This window comes from Sceloporus occidentalis, unplaced genomic scaffold, assembly GCF_023333645.1.
Source record: "Sceloporus occidentalis isolate IW3139 unplaced genomic scaffold, rSceOcc1.0.p SCAF_3, whole genome shotgun sequence".
Taxonomy (NCBI): domain Eukaryota; kingdom Metazoa; phylum Chordata; class Lepidosauria; order Squamata; family Phrynosomatidae; genus Sceloporus; species Sceloporus occidentalis.
This window is the reverse complement of record NW_028316983.1, coordinates 44,354,534-44,372,622: the sequence shown is the minus strand read 5'-3', so window position 1 is coordinate 44,372,622 and position 18,089 is coordinate 44,354,534. Positions and strand designations below refer to the sequence as shown.

General features: G+C 41.0%; 2 protein-coding genes across 2 annotated transcripts in view; one reads left to right on the top strand and one right to left on the bottom strand.

Annotated features, from left to right (window-relative positions):
- Positions 1-537: 537 nt before the first annotated feature.
- LRIF1 (ligand dependent nuclear receptor interacting factor 1) lies at positions 538-17,493 on the top strand. Its single transcript, XM_089514258.1, has 4 exons — positions 538-819; positions 10,101-11,652; positions 12,817-13,059; positions 16,041-17,493. The coding sequence occupies exons 1-4, from the start codon at positions 740-742 to the stop codon at positions 16,494-16,496; spliced, it is 2,331 nt and encodes a 776-aa protein (XP_089370384.1). The 5' UTR covers positions 538-739; the 3' UTR covers positions 16,497-17,493.
- The window catches only part of DRAM2 (DNA damage regulated autophagy modulator 2), a 35,338-nt gene continuing 27,906 nt past the window's right edge, over positions 10,658-18,089 (bottom strand). The window contains exon 9 of the mRNA XM_089514261.1: positions 10,658-10,723. The gene's annotated coding sequence lies outside the window, so the exon portion shown is untranslated. The remainder of the gene's footprint in view (positions 10,724-18,089) is intronic.

The window sequence follows — 18,089 nt, the reverse complement described above, 5'->3', positions numbered from 1 at the left end:
GCTCCTTTTCAAAGTTTTAAATTTTTTTAATAGTTTAGATTTGTATTTTATTATTATTCAATATGAAATAACTATTGCGTTGTTTTAGGAGGGAGGGGGAAATGGGATGTATTTTTATAATGTGTGATGCATTTTATATTGTACTTTATCACTGCTGTAAGCTGCCTTGATCCTATTGGAGAGGAGAGGTAAAAATAAAGTATTATTATTGTTGTTGTTGTTGTTGTTGTTATTGTTGTTGTTAGGTTCTTAGGATTTCCATCCAGTTAATTCCTCAATTTTAATTAAAGAAAAAAACCCCAAACCCAAAATTGGGGGGAAAAGATGTTTAAAAGAAAGTGACTGGTGATTTCTGACAAGGCAAGAAGAGGGTTTTTGACTTAAGGGCACTTGTGAGTCATTTCCTTCCAGGCCGGAAGTGCCACCGGCAACCCGGAAATACATCCTGCGACTTCCCGGAAGCTACCCCTGACCTCTGCTTGAACCGGAAGACAACGTGCCAGAACCGTCTTAAGCTTTGAAAGAAACCCAAGACACACAACAAAGGGAGCTAGTCCCTGCCGGAAGTAGATGGACAGGAAGGGGCTTCCTATTGGTGCCCAGGAAGAGGAGTCACACAGGACCGGAAGTGCGTCACGAGCTTGTTCTCGAAGGGAACCTAGGGGCGCGAAGGGGAGCTGTTGCCATCTTGGAGCCAAGCAGGGCGCTCGGGGTCCGCCTTCAGTGCTCCTTGGCCACGATGTCCCAAATGGCCGCGGAAGCGAAGGGCGAAGCGGGGACGAGGCCCACAGCCCCCGCCGCTCCCTCCGCCTCGCCCCGGTAAGTCTTGGGCTCCCTTCCTTCCCTCCCTCCCTCCTTGGAGGGGTTAGGCTTCGAAGCGCCCGGCCTCGCCTCGCTGCCTGGTCGCCCGAAGGGCAGCAGCAGCAGGAGGAGGAGGAGGAGGAAGCAGCGCCGCCTCGGCCTCCGGGAGGGACGCAGCGCCTGGACTCGGCCGCTCCCCCGCAGCGGGCCCTCTAGCGGCCGCCTAGAAGAAGTGCCATGCTGCCCATAGGGAGACACTGGAGAAACCTTGCCCATAGAGATACATTGGCCAATACTTGCCCATAGCGAAACCTCGGAGAGTGCTTGCTCTAGCGGCCACCGCCTTGTCTCTGCATCGGGAAAGCCAGGGCAGGAGATAGTAAAACCCATGACGATACTTGGCCATAGAGAGATCACACTCGCCCATAGGGAAACCTTGGAGAATGTTTGCCCATAGAGAAACATTAGAGCAGGGAGTCCCAGACTCTGGCCTCCCAGGTGTTTTGGACTTCAGCTCCCAGAATGCCAGGCCATTGGCCAAAATGGATGAAGCACCTGGGAACTGAAGCCCCAAACATTGGAGTACCAGAGATTGAGAGTCACTGCATTAGAGAATGCTTGTTTGTTTGTTGTTGTTGTTGTGAACTGCCATTGGGTTGATGAGATGTCCGCAAGGCTCCATCTGCTCCATTCCTGCAAATTCATACCCATGGCCTTTTCTATAGAGGCCATCCATCTGGCATGTGGCCTTCTTCTCTTTCTGCTTCCCTCCACCTTTAGTTATTGTTTTTGTTTTTGGTGCATCCTCCCTTCTCATGATGTGTCCAAAGTACGACAGCCTCAGTTTGTCATTTTGGCTTCCAGGGAGGTTTCTGGCCTCATCTGCTCTTGAACCCACTTGTTTGCCTTTTTGGCTGTCCATGGGATCCTCAGCACTTTCCTCCAGCACCACATCTCAAATGAATTCATTTTCTTCCTATCTTGTTTCATAACTCTCCAGCTCTCACATCCATGCATGGTAACAGGGAACGCAATGGCTTGTATGATCTACCTTTTGTGCTCAGTTGTATACCTTTGCATGTTAGGATCTTTTCTAGTTCCTTCATAGGCACTCTCCCCGTTCTTAACCTTCTTCTGATTTCTTGGCTGAAATCCCTGTTCCTATCAATCCTTGATCCCAGATAACTCTTTTACTGTTTCTATTTCCTCATTGTCTAGTCTGAGTTTGCATAAGTTCTCCATTGTCATTATCTTTGTTTCCTTTATGTTCAGCAGTAGGCCTGCCTTTGCACTTTCTTCCTTGTTTCAGGTCTGGGAAGTTTTCTGCTAGTATTATGGTATCATCTGTGTATCTTAGGTGGTTGATATTCCTTCCGCCTATTTTCATTCCTCCTTCTGTGTTTAAGCCTGCTTTTCTTACAATATGTTCAGCATACAAGTTGAAAAGATAGGGTGAATGGATGCAGCTTTGCCTGACCCCTTTGCCAGTTGGGAACCATTCTGTTTCTCCATGTTCTGTTCTGACAGTGGCCTCTTATCCTGAGTTCAGATTCCTCATCAGGACTATCAGATGTATTGGCACTCCCATGTCTTTAAGGGCATCCCATACCCGTTTGTGATCTATTCAGTCAAAGGCTTTGCTATAATCTATAAAGCGCATGGTGATTTTCTTCTGGGATTTCTTGGTGTGCTCCATTAGCCATCTTATGTTTGAGATGTGGAGCCCTGGTGGCGCAGTGGTTAAATGCCTGTACTGCAGCCATTCACTCAAGACCACAAGGTTGCGAGTTCAAGACCAGCAAAAGGGCCCAAGCTCAACTCAGGCTTGCATCCTTCCGAGGTCGCTAAAATGAGTACCCAGACGGTTGGGGACAAATTAGCTTACTTGCTAATTAGCTTACTTGCTGTTCACCGCTATGATCTTTGGAATAGCGGTATATAAATAAAACAAATTATTATTATTATGTGGTCCCTTGTGCCTCTTCCTTTCCTGAACCCTACTTTGACCTCTGGGATCTCTCTTTCCATGTATGGTTTGATTATGATTTTGCTTGCGTGGGAGATCAGTGCTATGGTCCTATAGTTGCCACAATCTCTTGTTTCTCCTTTTTTGTGGATGGGGATGTATCTGTTGGCCAACGTTTTGTTGACATATCTGTTGACATATGTTGGTTAGCAGTAGAGTTAACTCTGTCAATGTGGATTGCAGCAGTTTGATTGGAATATTATCTGTTCTTAATTATTTGGGGTTTTTGCCATTTGTCTTATTGCTCCTTCTACCTCCTTTTTTAGAATTTAGAGTACATTCATTTTCCTATGACTCTTCATTCCATGTGTCCTCCATTTTATCATCTCTTTCATATAGGTTTTCTGTGTCTTGCATCCAATGTCTTTATTCCTTCCTGGTCTTGAATTATGTTATAAAGTGTGCCTGTGTCATACGCGGGCGTGCCATACGCAGCTTCTAGCATATGCTGGAAGCCGCGCCGGAAAGACTTCTCCCGCACCCCAGAAGAAGGAATGGTTTGGGCATTTTTCTTGAAAACAGGACAAAGTTGACATTTATATTAAAACAATGGGATGGTTTAGAAATGTTTTTTAAAATGGTACTGTCCCATTTGAAATGGTATGTATGGTCAACTTGTCTAATTCCATGGCATTGTGTTCACTCTGTTATGCCATCTTTTTTGGCTTTTGTTCTCAGCAGCTGAAAGGCACCATAGTCTTTTAATTATTGCCAGCTGAGAGGCATCTCGTCCAAAGGCAATACAGATTCTTTAGGACTATCCCATATTCTTTTGTTGAATATCTTGCCATGGAAGTGGAGAAGAGCTTATATAGTGGGCCCTTGGTATCCACTGGGGTTTGGTTCCAGGACTCCTTGTGGATACCAAAATCCATGGATGTTCAAGTCTCATTAAATACAATGGTGCCCCTTGTATAAAATTACAAAACCAAGGTTTGCTTTTTGGAGTTTATATATTTTAAAAACATTTTCAAGCCGTGGATAAAAAAAATCTGTGGATATGGAGGGCTGTTGACTATGTTATTATTTATTTTGGAATTTTCTTTTGGTGATAGTGTCACCCGTGATATTAATTGCCCATGAGGGATGATCAAGGTGACCAGATGTCCTCCTTTTCCAGGACATGTCCTACAGTTCAACTTTCTTTCCAAGAGGAATTCCAAAATGTCCTCCATTTTGAGCATTTTTGACACCCGCAGATCCTTTTTTAACACATACGTGCCCAACAAAAGAGATTGTCATTTCTTTGGGGCCTCTGTCATATTTGTATTATGTGTGGTTGTGTACATAATGAAAGACAGTATATGTAATACAGCTGTTAATAAACCATATGAAGTGAATTTATATCCATATGAATGTTTTAAATTCTTATATGGTAATGCCCTACATTTTTATTGAATATCCTACATTTTGCGGTCCCTTGTCCTCCTCTATGGTTATGACATCTGGTTACCCTGTCTGTAGGAAAGCCACACTGGAGTTTTCATTTATTATTATTTATTTAGACTGTCCTTTTGGTGGAAGTGTGTATAATTGCCCCTGAGAGTTGGGACTGTGAGAACATTTGTTCTAGGGTGAAGTGAAAGCCTTTAGGGCTGAAGGGCAGGGTATAAATACCATAAATAATAATAAAAAGTGTGGTTTGAAAGGCTAATGATGCCCAAGCATAATTGTTTTGGAGACACTTTTGTGTCTCAGGTAGACAACTTGAATACACCTCTCTAACCTTCTGGTGAGAAACATTTACAAAGTGTATGTTGTCCATTGCCTAGGCCTCAGTGGTGTCAGAAAACCTGAGGTACCTCACCCTGGATAATAGTTAATAGCCTTGAAAATAATGGGAATTATCAAGAAACAAACCACCCCCACCTCACAAGAGCTCATTATGTTTGGAAATACAATGGCATGGACAATCCTAACTTTGCTATTTGATTATATTTCTTTACACTTGGGGATCTTGTCTCGTTCCTTCATAGCTGCCTTTCCAAGTCCTGGACTTGGTCCTGGTTTCTTAACTGCTATCTCCATTTTGATTAATGACTGAGCCAACATACAAGAAATCTTTGACTATCTCAGTGTCTTCATCATCTTCTTTAAATTTATGTATATCATCTATGGTAATTATTCTTATTTTCTTCATCTTCAACTATATCTGACTTCATTAGCTGACCCAAATCTTTGCTATTTTCTTCTAGCAGTCATCCGCATCTCTTAAATTGTTGATGTTCCTCCCTCCAGTTTTCATATCTCCTTCCTCTAAGCCTAATCCACCTTTACATATGACGTATACAGTTGTACTAGTTAAACAGATAGGGTAAAAAATACAGCATTGTCTGACCCCCTTGACTACTGAAAACCAATCTGTCCTGACAGTGGCCTTAAATATTGTGGCACACGCTTTAAGAGTTATCCATAGTTTTTCATAATCTACACAATCAAAGGTTTTGTTAATAGTCTATAATGCACAGGTTTATTTTCTTTTGCAATTCTTTGGTGTGCTCCATTATCCAGCATATGCTTTCAGTGTGATCCCCAGTGCCTCTTCCTTTCCTGAGTGCATCTTGGATATCTGGTATTTCTCACCCTATATATGGTAAAAGTCTTTGTTATAGAAAATTTGAGCATTGCTTTGCTTGGAACTTAAAGAAATGAATCTGTGGTTATTGCAGTTTCTGGTTTCCCCTTTCTTCCAGATTAGAATCCTTTCATCTCTTTTATATTGTTCTTCACTGTATTGTTTCCATTGTCTTTTCATCTCTTCTTGATCATGCAGTGTCTTCCTCTGTTGGTTGTGTAGCCTCCCCGCTCTTGGTTTAAATTTCCCATTGATTTCTTAGATTTTTTGTTATGCCTTTTTTGTTGTCACCTTCTGTTTCTCCATTGATGGTTATAGTACTTCTCTTGGTCCCTGCACACAAGTCATTGAAACAGATATGTTCAGGATTCTGATTCTATTTTTTGTCATCTTGTGCTTCTTGTCTTAACTGCTTAACTGCTCAAAGCATTTGCTTGAAGAGTTTCATATATTTCATACACTGAGGCTTTTCATTTACAATGTCTTTTTACATTCTTCCCTCACAGTGTCCCTGGCTTTGGTTCAGAGTTCTTCAGGCTCCCAGTCTTTATATACTTATCTAAGAATAAGTCCTATTAAGCTCAGTGCGACTTATTCCTGATTAGAGAAGAGATACTGAAGCCCTGCTCAATAACAGTAGCTGGAGAGACACAAAGCCCCTATTCCTCCTCTTTAAAAAGTTAATTCATTTGTCTTTAGAGCAACACAGGTTGTAATGAATGATATCAGAGCTATTGGAAGTAGGGGAATAAGAGGGTAAAAATTCAATAGAATAGCAGCAGATTTTCACCAGTACCTGAAAAAATGTCCTAATCTGTCAGACAATTAGGGTGTGTTTTCCCTTTTACCCCAACACTGCAGTTTTTGGGTAACCAAAGTAATTTTAAAACTGTAAAAGCCAGAGTTAAGATTCTTTTTTCTACATCCAGTTATTGAGTAACTTGACCACACACTGGATTTTGCAATTCAGGAGAAATCCCTGTTGAAATAGGGTGAGGACAAGTTGCAGACTTGTAAATGTAGTTCTCAAGCAGTCATCTGTGAAATTACACAAATAGGTTATCCTGTGCAGTGCACTGTTCATAACCGTCTAGAATCTCATACAGCCCCACCTACCTCCAACAATCCTATTTCAAGGGCTTCCCAACAGAACCTCTAGTTACATGAATGCCAATGCAGCAATCCATAGGACTAGCAAGACAAGATGAGGGGAGGATGGGTGAGTTCACAGATGACCACTCAAAGATCTACAGTTACAAGTATGCAACCTGTCCTCCTTCATGGTCTCTGTGACTCACACAAATGGGAGACTAGCAAGCTACACACAAGAAGGAGGTGGGAATGTCACTGCAAACAAGTGAAAAGTTTACTAAACATTGAGTCAAATACAAGACATGAAACGAGATAAGAGCATAATGCTTCCCACCCATTCAAGGCAACAATGGTGTAGAAGCAGTTTCAAGGAATGGAACTATTCTGAAACATGAAAACATAGTATAGAGGTCAAACTGCAAAAGTACATTCAAAGCAAACTGGAATGCAGTACAGCTCTCCCAAAAACAATTTCAGCCTGAAACCTGGAGTCCAGTTTACTGTGAGCATCATGGGCTGTGACCAATGTCCTCAAACAGCACATTAGCCAGGAAGGCTGAAGACATGGCAATGGCCTGCGTGGAATAGGCTCAAATTCAAGCTGGCGGGTCCTTTCAAGACAGTTTGTATGCTAGATGGATGGTCAACACCACCCACTTTGCAAATTGCTGCAAAGTTCCTTCATCGATGAGTAGCACACAAAGAGTCTTTGCGAGGCCCAAAAGGAGGCAGTCCTGTTGACATAGAAGACCAGAGCCCCCCGTACATGAGAGCAGTGCCAAAGTCATTCAAAGCCCAAAGTAGGATTGGCAAGAAAGCAGAAAGTACAGTGACCTGGTTAACATGAAAGGCCAACATCCTTTCAGCAAGAAAATGATGTCAGGGCTGAGACCAGCTTGATCAGGATGGAAACATATGTATAGACAATCCACCCAGAGAGGGAAGAGCTTGCCAGCCTCTCTGTCTGTCATGATCACAATCAGGAAAGTGGTCTTCCAGGGCAGCAACTGGAAGTCTCAGGTAGTCATGGGATTGAAGAGCTTCTTGCAGAGTTGTCTCTGGATGAGCTCCAGGCTCCACCTTGGTGCTGGGTTCAGGACTGGGGGATTGAGATTATTTTAGCCCTTCAGGAACCTCTTTATTAGCAGACCAAGGAAGCAGGAAGGATTTCTTTGGATTTAGGAGTTTACAAAAATCATGCCAAGGTAACACCAACAGCATAAGCAGAATGTCCTGCATATTCTCAGTGTTAGCCTCCAAAGGAGGAACCCCAAGAGGGTCCAAAAAAGTATTGGACTTTTATCCACTTGTAGGCATATTAATGCCTGGTGGAAGGATGATGGGCATCAACAAAGATGGCCTAGACGCCCCTAGGCAGAGACATTAAGTGTCATGTCTCATGCCATAAGGTTGAGGGTATAGAGGTCAGGGTGCCTGACCTCGTCTCAGTACAGAATGAGAAGATCTGGCCTGCATGGAAGTCAAATGTAGATGTCCTGCCCCCCTTGAGTGCTCGGCTTCTGAACACGAAACAGACTAATAGGGCAGCATAGGCAATGCTTGTGTGTGAACACGGTGGAGCACTGGGTCATTGATGTGAGATTGTGGCTGGGCCACAGAGAGATCTAACAACTTTACTATCCTCATCATTTGATTAATAAAGACATTAATGTCATCTGTAGGTGAGGATGGATCCAGGCCCCCAAGCACAAGTAGAGGAGACTTTGATAGAGGGACGGTGGTCAATTCTGATTCAGACCCATAGCTGAAGTGGAAGGCTGCAATGGTTTCTAATGGTTGATCTGTCTTAGTGGCCTACTTAGAGACCTCCTGTACTGGTAGTGATCTGGACAGTACAGGCTCTTATTGTATTGCTGAGGATCTCTGCTGTATGGCATGTTCCTTGGGCTGAACATCCTGGCTGGTAGAAGTAAGTGTTTATGAAATCTGTGCCAAGGATATCTGTGAGCCATGCAGTAGTGGCGCCTGGCCTTGTTCCCTTACTGTAAGCATAGTTCATACAATAATGAATATCAGACAGGAGAGTTGCTGTACCTGGATTGGAAGGATTCAGATGAAATTGACCTGGAACGTTCAGTGCCATGGTACCTATGATGCTTGTGGGGCCGATGGCCTCAGTGTTGAGGGCACTAGACCCTTGGTGCCCTCTGGAGCAGGACCTGGGAAGTTGAGCAGGTCTCTGAACTCAAACATGATCTTGATGCCGATCTCGAATTGACAGGAGGAGGACTGATGTGAATGCTTTCAAGGTGGAAATGGTATGGCCAGCAGAGGCATGAACACTGGTGGAGGCTTAGCAGAAAATTCTTGTCTGGAAGGAGAGGCATGAGACTCTGACTCTCACAACTGGTGAGGATTCCAAAGATTTCCCCTTCAGAAAAAATCTCATAGGAGTGGTGATGAGAGACAGAAACTGTCACCTCTTCCACTGAGGAGTCCTGAGACGCTTGAGACTGTGGCCCAAAGCTCCTCTCAAAAATGTCCTGGACTAGAGGAGTAATTTCGGTTCAAGTAGTAGTTGGCTGGTCCTTAAAGATGGGAGATTGAGACTGATGATGCTCGTTATCTTTAGAATGCATCTTTTTCTTATGTAGTTTTTCTTCTGACTGTAGCTTGACTTGTAGGGGGTTGCTCAGTGTTTGGGGATGTTCACACATCACTAGGATATCTGAATTTGCACATGCAGCTTTAGGAACAGTAGATGGAATCTGAAAGTGACTGTTCTGCTTCTTGTCAAGTGGAGGAACTGATTGATGGTACTGAAGTGAACTTCAGGTGTTTTTCTGCAGCTTCCACATCAACAGAGGCTGATGTTGATGGCTGAGAAGACATATATGCAGTTTCCATCCCAGAAGAGGTGTATGGCCATGAAGCTAGTGTCAGAGACCTGAGAGCCTTCCCGTAAAGGAGTGCTTTCATCCAGTGGATGCAAGCAGCAGCAACATTAGCTTTGCCTAAACAACTCAGACACTTCAAATGACCATCCCATCTGGGAATTTTGGCACTGTAAGAGACACATGTTTTTAATGACATGAGCAAGAAAATAAACACCTAAGGTTGAGCGACCACCAAACACTAGATGATCCAAAGAATCTGAAGAGCCTGGCAAAGCCAGGGTTGAAGCAGCCAGTGGCCAAAAGTGAAAGTAGGTCAAGAGTGTGGTTTCTTAAACTGCTCCTGCAGCAGCACATGAAAAGGAATTAGTGGTTTTGACAGGAAGCTTCTCTTATCGGATTACTGGAGGTGGGTGAGGCTACTATTAAATTGCGAGATTCTAGAAGGTTCCAAATGATGCCCTGTGCAGGCACAGGATCGCTCATTTGTGTGAGTCACAGAGATCAGAAAGAAAAACACTGGTTTTGCACTAAAGTCAAACAAGATGGTTGTTGACTGATAAGAACTTGGTATGTGATTCATAGTGCACAGCTGTTAATATTGTGGTCTAAACCCAGTTGTTATTCTAGGTACATAAAATCATTGGTAAATCACAATGGAGTTACTCTAGTTGGAAGTAGCAGTTGGATTTAGGTCAAAATAATTACAATACATGAGAAGTTACTATTTACATTGCATTTTTCTTTTAAGTATTGCAGGTCGTGTATATCAACTAGTCTCGACAACTGGACTGGATGGGAAAAACATCATGAAGCTACTTCCAGTTTCTAAACCTATAAGAAATTTTGTACCCTTGCATCAGTCTCCAGTTATATCCAATAATACAAAAGGAAATGTCTCAGTGGTTGGTCATAGTAATCTGAAGGACATAGTAAAAACTACTATATCTCCATTTATTAAAAACCCTGAGGTTAAAAAAACTGCACCTGGAAAATTAATTCTACCAAAGCTGTTGAGTCAAGTGGAAAAGGTGGATGCCCCTGTTGTAAAAGAAAATCCAACTGCATCAATAATCTCTAGCACTATGAAAAAGAATCCAACTGTTCCAACAATTTATAGCATTCAGGGAAGTATCCAGTCAGCTGATAGATCCACTTTGCAAAATGATGCTACCCCAGTGTGCTTAGAAAAAAACAATGCAGGCTGGGTATTTGTGAATGCAAACAGTCTTTCTGTTGCACCAAAGTCTCAAGTACTTGTTTCTGGACATCCTTTTCAGACATCTACTTATGCAGAACCTAAACCTGTTGTGGCTTCTTCTTTGCCCCCTTCAACTCAGCAGAAGATTTTGGTTGCAGCATCCTCAAATGTTCCTGGAGTTCGTGAAATTACAAAAGCATCAGCAGTTATTTATGTGTCACCGGTAAATTCAGTAAAATCAGCTGCTTGTAAGCCATCACAAAATATATATCAAAAACCTATTACAAAATTATCAGAATCTTTAACACTGACAGTGCCACAGACAACAGTCAGTAGTTCTGCTTGTCATGGCGCAACATCTGATAGTACAAAAAAACAGACGTATCCTATAAAATGGATTGTCCAAGAAAACCCACGGTCCACAGCATCTTGCGTTCCTAAATCGTCATCAAATTACATGGCATCAGAGATCTTAAAAACTTTTTGTAATGCGAAGAACCTAAAAAGCAATCCTGCCAGTATTGCACCTACCACTTCTAACAACGTGAGTGAAAGCCAAGCAGAAAATACTTCTGTGAAGGATAATACCCTGGTGATGTACAATGGAAACTTGTATTTACTGACTATAAAGGAGCCCAATGTTGTGTCAGAAAATAAATACAGCAATAAAATATTGCCCACTGATGAGACACACATCAAAAGACTCAATTCACATTTAATTAGTCCCCCTGCAAATAGCACAATAACTAAACAAGTTGTCAATCTAGTGTTGATAAAAAACAAAGTGGTTGCTTGTAATGCAAAAGATCCAAAAGCCAGTGAGACTACGAGACCTCAACTGTTGTCAGAAGCAAATAAGAGTTTAAAAGTTGCATCTACTTTTTTGGTGCAACCACAAGGGAACCTACAAATAGGTAGCACCAGCCAACATGAAACAGTCTCTGTATTGGGAAACATTCCAGTTGGAATGACTGTAGATCACAAACCAGTGGCAATAGAAAATGCAAACCAAACCATACAGAAAATTATTTTTCATAAAGCAACTGCTTCTACTTTATTACCATCAACAACGCCTGATGCTTTTAAAGAGGAAGAAGAAAAGGTAATTCTTTAGAGCAAATCTTCTAATATGGTGTTAATATGAAGTTTCAGGCATCTTAAATCTGTATTCTGCCAGTAAGCATACTGCCAAAACAAAACAAAACAAAAAACCAACCAGATCAGATGACTATATATTTAGATCCCTAGATCCCTAATGCGAACAGAGCATCAGAATTTTAGCTTAGCTGTCACAGAAATATGTATGTTTAAAAAACTTGTGAAAGTAGCTCCATTGCCAGTTGTCTTAGGTCTGCAACTAAAACAAACCAAACAAACAAAATCCACAGAAAGCAAACTACTGACTGGTTGGAGGTCTATCATCTTTCATTTCCCTAATAAGCAGGTCCTAGATGGATTTATGCTGGTCTGAAAAGGAAATGCTTTGTCAATATTCAGTGCCTGAACAAATGCCATTCAAGCTACCATGTGGTTGGGGCTGAGTAAAATCACTCCCCACAAAGTAAGTTTGATCTTTGGTTCCAGGTGTCAGAGGTCTGGAAAATTTACAGATGATTGTGTGATAAAGAATTGTTTATTATCTTCTAGTTCCTCCAAGGAAGAAGTTAAATCAGTGGTTCTCAAACTTTTTACCCTTATGACCCCCTTTACATCTACACGTGGACATTGCCTCCCCCCGGCTCAACAATGTATATGAATAAAAACATTTTGTTCATTTAATTTGGTAGCTAAAATAAATTATAAAAGTACTAAATGTAATCAAATTATTTATAGAAACAGTACTTTCCCAGAAACCTTTAAGTGAATTACAGTAAAAATATGATACACAGTTGGCATTAACTATATTTTTTCACATGGCTGACTTAATTCAATTTGAAAATATTTAAAATGATAGATGAAGAGTTACTGCCATTTTAAATATTTTCAAATGAAATTGTCAGCCAAATGAAAAAATACAGTTAATGCCAATTATATATGTTCTTTTCTTTTTTTTTTTTTTTTTTTACTGTATTTTACTTTAAAGTGAAACAGACTTGCAAACTCTGCATTCTACACTATTGTTCCTATTTTTAAGATGGGAGATAGGACCTTTGAGTGGGTTAAGTATGCACGTTCTGTAAAGCAAGTTGATATTAAGCTTTATGAACAGAATATTAATTATTGGAATAGTTTTGCAAGCTAATATACTGAATGTTGACTATTTCAGGTTGAGGGTATCCCAGGAATTCAGATCAAACATGGGAAAGAGCAAGACAGAGAACAGTATCTTGAACTAAGAAAAAAAATTGGTCTTTTAAAAGAGGAGAGAGTGTATCTGAGGAGAATTCCTTTATCAGTTACTCCTGCAAGACAAGAAACAACTGTGTGCTCTAGCAATGTACAAATGAGTGACTCCTGTGATTTTTCACAGAGAATACCTATTGAACCTGAACTGCAAGAAAAAGAAAAGGTATATGAAAATGTTTGCATTTAATATGTTTCTGTTAGACAGTTGTTTGATTTCTGTTAGTGTTCTTCTATATTGTTCGTTGTCAACAGCAATGAAGCCTCTCATAATGACTGCCTGTTTTAAGGTAACAGCATCAAATGCTTTCAAATGTTCTAATTCCTGAACATATTAACCAACATCTGTGAAGACAGTTTCATTTTAAAAGCCTGCCAAGGTGTTCTATAGGTTATGGTGAGCTCAGGAAACAGTTAATACATCTGCAGGTTGGAAAAATCAATGGAAAAGGTTGCTGAAGGGAGGGATTGAGGAAATTTGTGTGATGCAGAGGTTTAGTAAATAGTGCTGTGGAAAAGTGAAGAGTTTGTTAAACTTCATCACCCCAGTTCCTGTTTTTGGGTCAGTAAATTATTTGTCCTCACTTCCTGCCCTCAGCAACCCTTTTCAGTACTTTTTCCTAGGCTGCACATACTGTCAGTATTGACAAATTTCATTGGACCTGAATATACTTAGTCTTTTTCAAATGAACACTGGTAAAACTGGATTGGATTTTCGCTGCTCAGTATAGGTCCCACTGATTGTGGGACAAGTTCTAAGTGATTTAAATCCCATTGATAACAATTGGGCAATTCAGTTAGCTTAACTTGGAAACAATTTGTTATGTACGGTCATTTTAATGTCAAAAATTTAAATTAACTTGTATGTACATTAAGAGACGAAGAACACTGAAAGTTGATCAGTAGAATTTTTGAAAATCAGCACACTTGTTCATCTTACTCAGTATTATCTGTTGCAGAATCCAGAGACTGAATCTGGGATTTTCTGCACACAAAGCATGTTCTCAACGACTGATCAGGAGTCCGTCTCTAATTCTAGTGGTTGAGTATATGAAAAAATAAAAGTGATGTATTGTAGTAGTATGATGTGTTTAAAGTATCCTCTGGATGGCACAGAGGTAATGCACATACTGTAGGGTTATTCCCCAGATTCCATTTGATGAAATAGGAGTTCAGAGTCCAGCATTCTTTTCTGTTATAATGGTTAACACCTTCTCCCTTCACATCAGTTTTTTAATTTTCTGCGTAGCCAGTAAGTTATGATTTCCCTTTGTTCATAAGCATTCAACAGTTAGACAAGAAAATTAAAAATGGACAGCATTCAGAAGAAGAAAAAATCTGATGTGGAATCTTACAGTCTTTGCTAAAAGAAAAGAAAAGAAAAACCAAAGTACAGAGAATAAAGTCAGATCCTAGCAGATCGCAGTCTTAGGAAAACAAATTAATAAATTTTCACTCAAATGGTTGCAATGCAGACTTTCTGAAGTGACTTATGAGTTGGCATTAAAAGAATTTTTATTTTGACCAGTGACAGGGAATTGGATGACTCATTAAAATTGCCTCTAAAACAACAAAAGACGGTACCTGAAACAAAGAAATGGGCAGATCAACTAGTGGGCTTTTTAAAGAAGGCAAAGAAAATTAAAACTATAGCTGATAGTAAGAAATCTGAGTTACCTGCATGACTAGGCCAGGAACTTCAGATTTAATAGTGAAGAAAACTCTGGTCATGCTTCAGGCTGCTATGTTGGAAATGGAGGTTTCAAACCAGGGGGCAGAGCTGAACTGGACAGTGGTTTCAGCAACCAGAACAACAGAAGGAAGGTTCAACACAGGCATGAGACATACAATACTGGAGAGAAACAGCAGAACTTCAAATTAGCGCAGTATTGCAGCCTTCTATCCTAATGTACGTCAGGGCAATTATTTCAGAGAATCCAGTGACACAAATCAAACTGCTCTAGCCACTATAATCATATATGCAAAATGAAATCAGCTCAAAAGTAGAGACACTAATTAAAGAATCTGTAAGCAGGGAAATTAAGAATGATGAATTTTAATGATTATAAGTTAATGAACTGGTTCAGTGAAATTAATTTGATGAATTTGATACAAAAACAAGATGCAAATAAAGTTAAATTTATTGCGTAGTGAATTACAACAAATACAAATGGGAATAGTCCGGGAAGCAACTCACAAAGGTCCAGAACACACTGCAATAATAATTCAGTTTGAGACCGCTTTAACTGCATAGCTCAGTGCCAGGGAATCCTGGGAATTGTTGTTTATTGTGGCACCAGAGCTCTCTGACAGAGATGGCTAAATGTCTCAAAAATCTACAGTTCCCTGGATTCCCTAGCATTGAGCCAGGGCAGTTAAAGCGGTCTCAAACTGGATTATGTCTGCAATGTGGATGCAGCCAAAGTGAAGTGACTCTATCATCCAGAGAATGAGGGGATGCCACTAACCATGCATGTTCATTCTTGAATGGCCTGAGGGAACAATCCACTCACTCCCAAGCTGTGGCTGCATAATAAAATAAAGTACATTGAGCCCTCTGTATCCACAGGGGATCAGTTCCACACCTCTGCAGATACCAAAATCTGTAGATGCTCAAGACCATGTTGTCCCCAATAGTGGTGCAGTTGTGTGCACACGCCACCACTGTGGACAGTGAGGCTGTTCCTAATGTTGGCGCAGGCATGTGCATGCATCACCACTGGGGACAACATGGGCTTGCTGTCCGTGGATGCTCCAATCTGAGAATGGCAAGTCCACAGATACAGAGGGTAACACCACTGTACAGTAAATGAAACAAACACAACATGGTAGGTAAGGCCACATATAGCTCAGGTGTCTCAGGCAGGTTTTATAATGAAACTGATGTGAAGGGAGAAGGAATCAATGGATATAACAGAAAAGAATTTGGACTTCTTCATCTGCTGGCACATGAAATAAAACTCAACAGTATGTGGATTACTTCTCCAGGCCATCCATATATTCATGGTAAGTACCAACCCTCATTTTATTTTGTTGCTCCTGTTTCAAGTGGGAGTGATTAGGTATATGCACCAGCTAATTGCTCATATATAATAAGCCAGGTTTTCTATGGAATAGTAATAGCGATTTTTTGATTTTGGCACACAGATAATTGAGGAATCAGAAGAAGAATTAAATATAAAGAGGAAGACAGAAATGCCCCTGGTTTCGGAAAATGCAAAGAGGAAAAAGATTATGGCAAACCCAGATGCAGAACAAAATGATTTGTATTCAGCAATGAATAATCCAGATAGCCCTCGCAGACAACTAGAATCACAGCAAGATAATTCTCAAAGCTTTCTGCAGTGTTCCCAGAGGGTGGACCTTGATTCAAATCTTTGTACTCAGAGTAATGAAGAAAACAGCACATTAAGCCCTGTTTTAGACTGCTGTGAAAATCAAACCTCTCACAATGAGGTTTCTTTCAGAGAAGACATTTTTTCGTTCAGCCCTGCAAACCTGGAGGACACGATAAAAGATGAAAAAATAACAAAGCTTAAACTCCTGCTGAGGGAACAAGAGGCAGCATTAGAAGAGATTCGTAAAAAAATGCAGCAAACTTAACAAATATAGTTCTTTTTTAGCCTGACATTCTACAAACCTTTTATTTCTGTGACTGGCAAAAAATTACTTGTTGACTTTGATATTTAAAGTTAACACAAATCAATTGGTATTCTGATGTTTACTGATATTAATGAGTGCAAGCATAAATGCATAGGTTGGCATTTTACGTTGGCTAGTTAGTTAAGTGTAGTTAACTTAAGTAATGTCTCCTGGCCCTATCCCCCCCAAACCTACTTTACTAGGTGGCAGTTGAATGGAAAGAAGGAGTTTTGTTTTGTTGGTAATCGGGATATGGGAAGATGTTGCTTCCCCCCCCCCCCCCCCCCCGCTCGTTTCCTGCCAGCTGGCCAAGTTGCGATCACCAGAGGCAGTATCTTCTGCCTGCCTGCTGCATGGTAAAGTAGGCTTGGAAGCTGTTACAGTCATGGCAGTAGTGCCACAATTGGGAATATGGATTTATTACCAGCGTGGCGAAGTGGTTTGAGTGTTGGACTACGACTCTGGGCATCAATATTCGATTCCCTGCTTGGGCATGAAACTGACTGGGTGACTTTGGGCAAGTCACATGCTCTCAGCTTCAAAGGATGGTAATGGCAAACCTTCTCTGAACAGATCTTGCCAAGAAAATCCCCATGCAGGGTTTGCTTTAGGGTCACCGTAAGTCATAAATGACTTGAAGGCACACAGCAACAACAACATATGCATAATTCAGGTTATTCTTCATGGTCTCTACGCCTCACACAAATGGGGTTTTGTGTCTGCGCAGATACTCTGTTGAGAAAGTTTTACAGCCAAGTAGCTTGGTGGGATACCCTGCCCCTCCTGCCTACCAAACCTTTCCAAGCTCACCAAACTTTCATCTCAGTTTCTTTTCCACTGGCGGTAGAGCAGCTTCTGTTCAATCATTATCCTGCTCAGTAGTTTCATTCTCTGATCCTACTTTCTTTCCTATTAATCTTCAAAGCATCTTACAGCATTAAAAACATTCTACATGCAATACTTTGTATTACAATATCCCCCCTAAAAAGAATTAAACAATTAACATTAAAATTGTGTTAAACCATTAATATTATAGCATAAATGCTGGGTAGAGTAGTAGGATGATGGCTAGTATATGGGAGTAATCATTTTATGGCCGAGTGCTTATTCAGAAAAGGCCTGCCGGAAGAGATCCGTCTTGACAGCTTTTTAAAAACTAAGGCCTGTTACAGACTGCCAAAATAAAGCTGCTTCGGGTCTCTTTGGAGATATGCTATTTAAATGATGCATGGGTCCTAAGAGTCCAGAGGTCGCACCAAAGCCACACTCCATTCCTAAGCACTGGAGTGCAGCTTTGGTGCAGCTTCCAGATTCTTAGGACCCATGCATCATTTAAATAGCATATCTCCAAAGAGACCCAAAGCAGCTTTATTTTGGCAGTCTGTAACAGGCCTTGGTAATATGGACCTCGTCCGGCAGGGCGTTCCACAAACCGGGAGCGGTTGCAGAAAAAGTCCTCTGACAGGTTGCAAATAGTCTTGTCTTTAAAGGTTGCAACAGATTCCTCCCAGAGGACCTGAGTGTGCGGGATGGGTTGTATGGAAGTAGGAGATC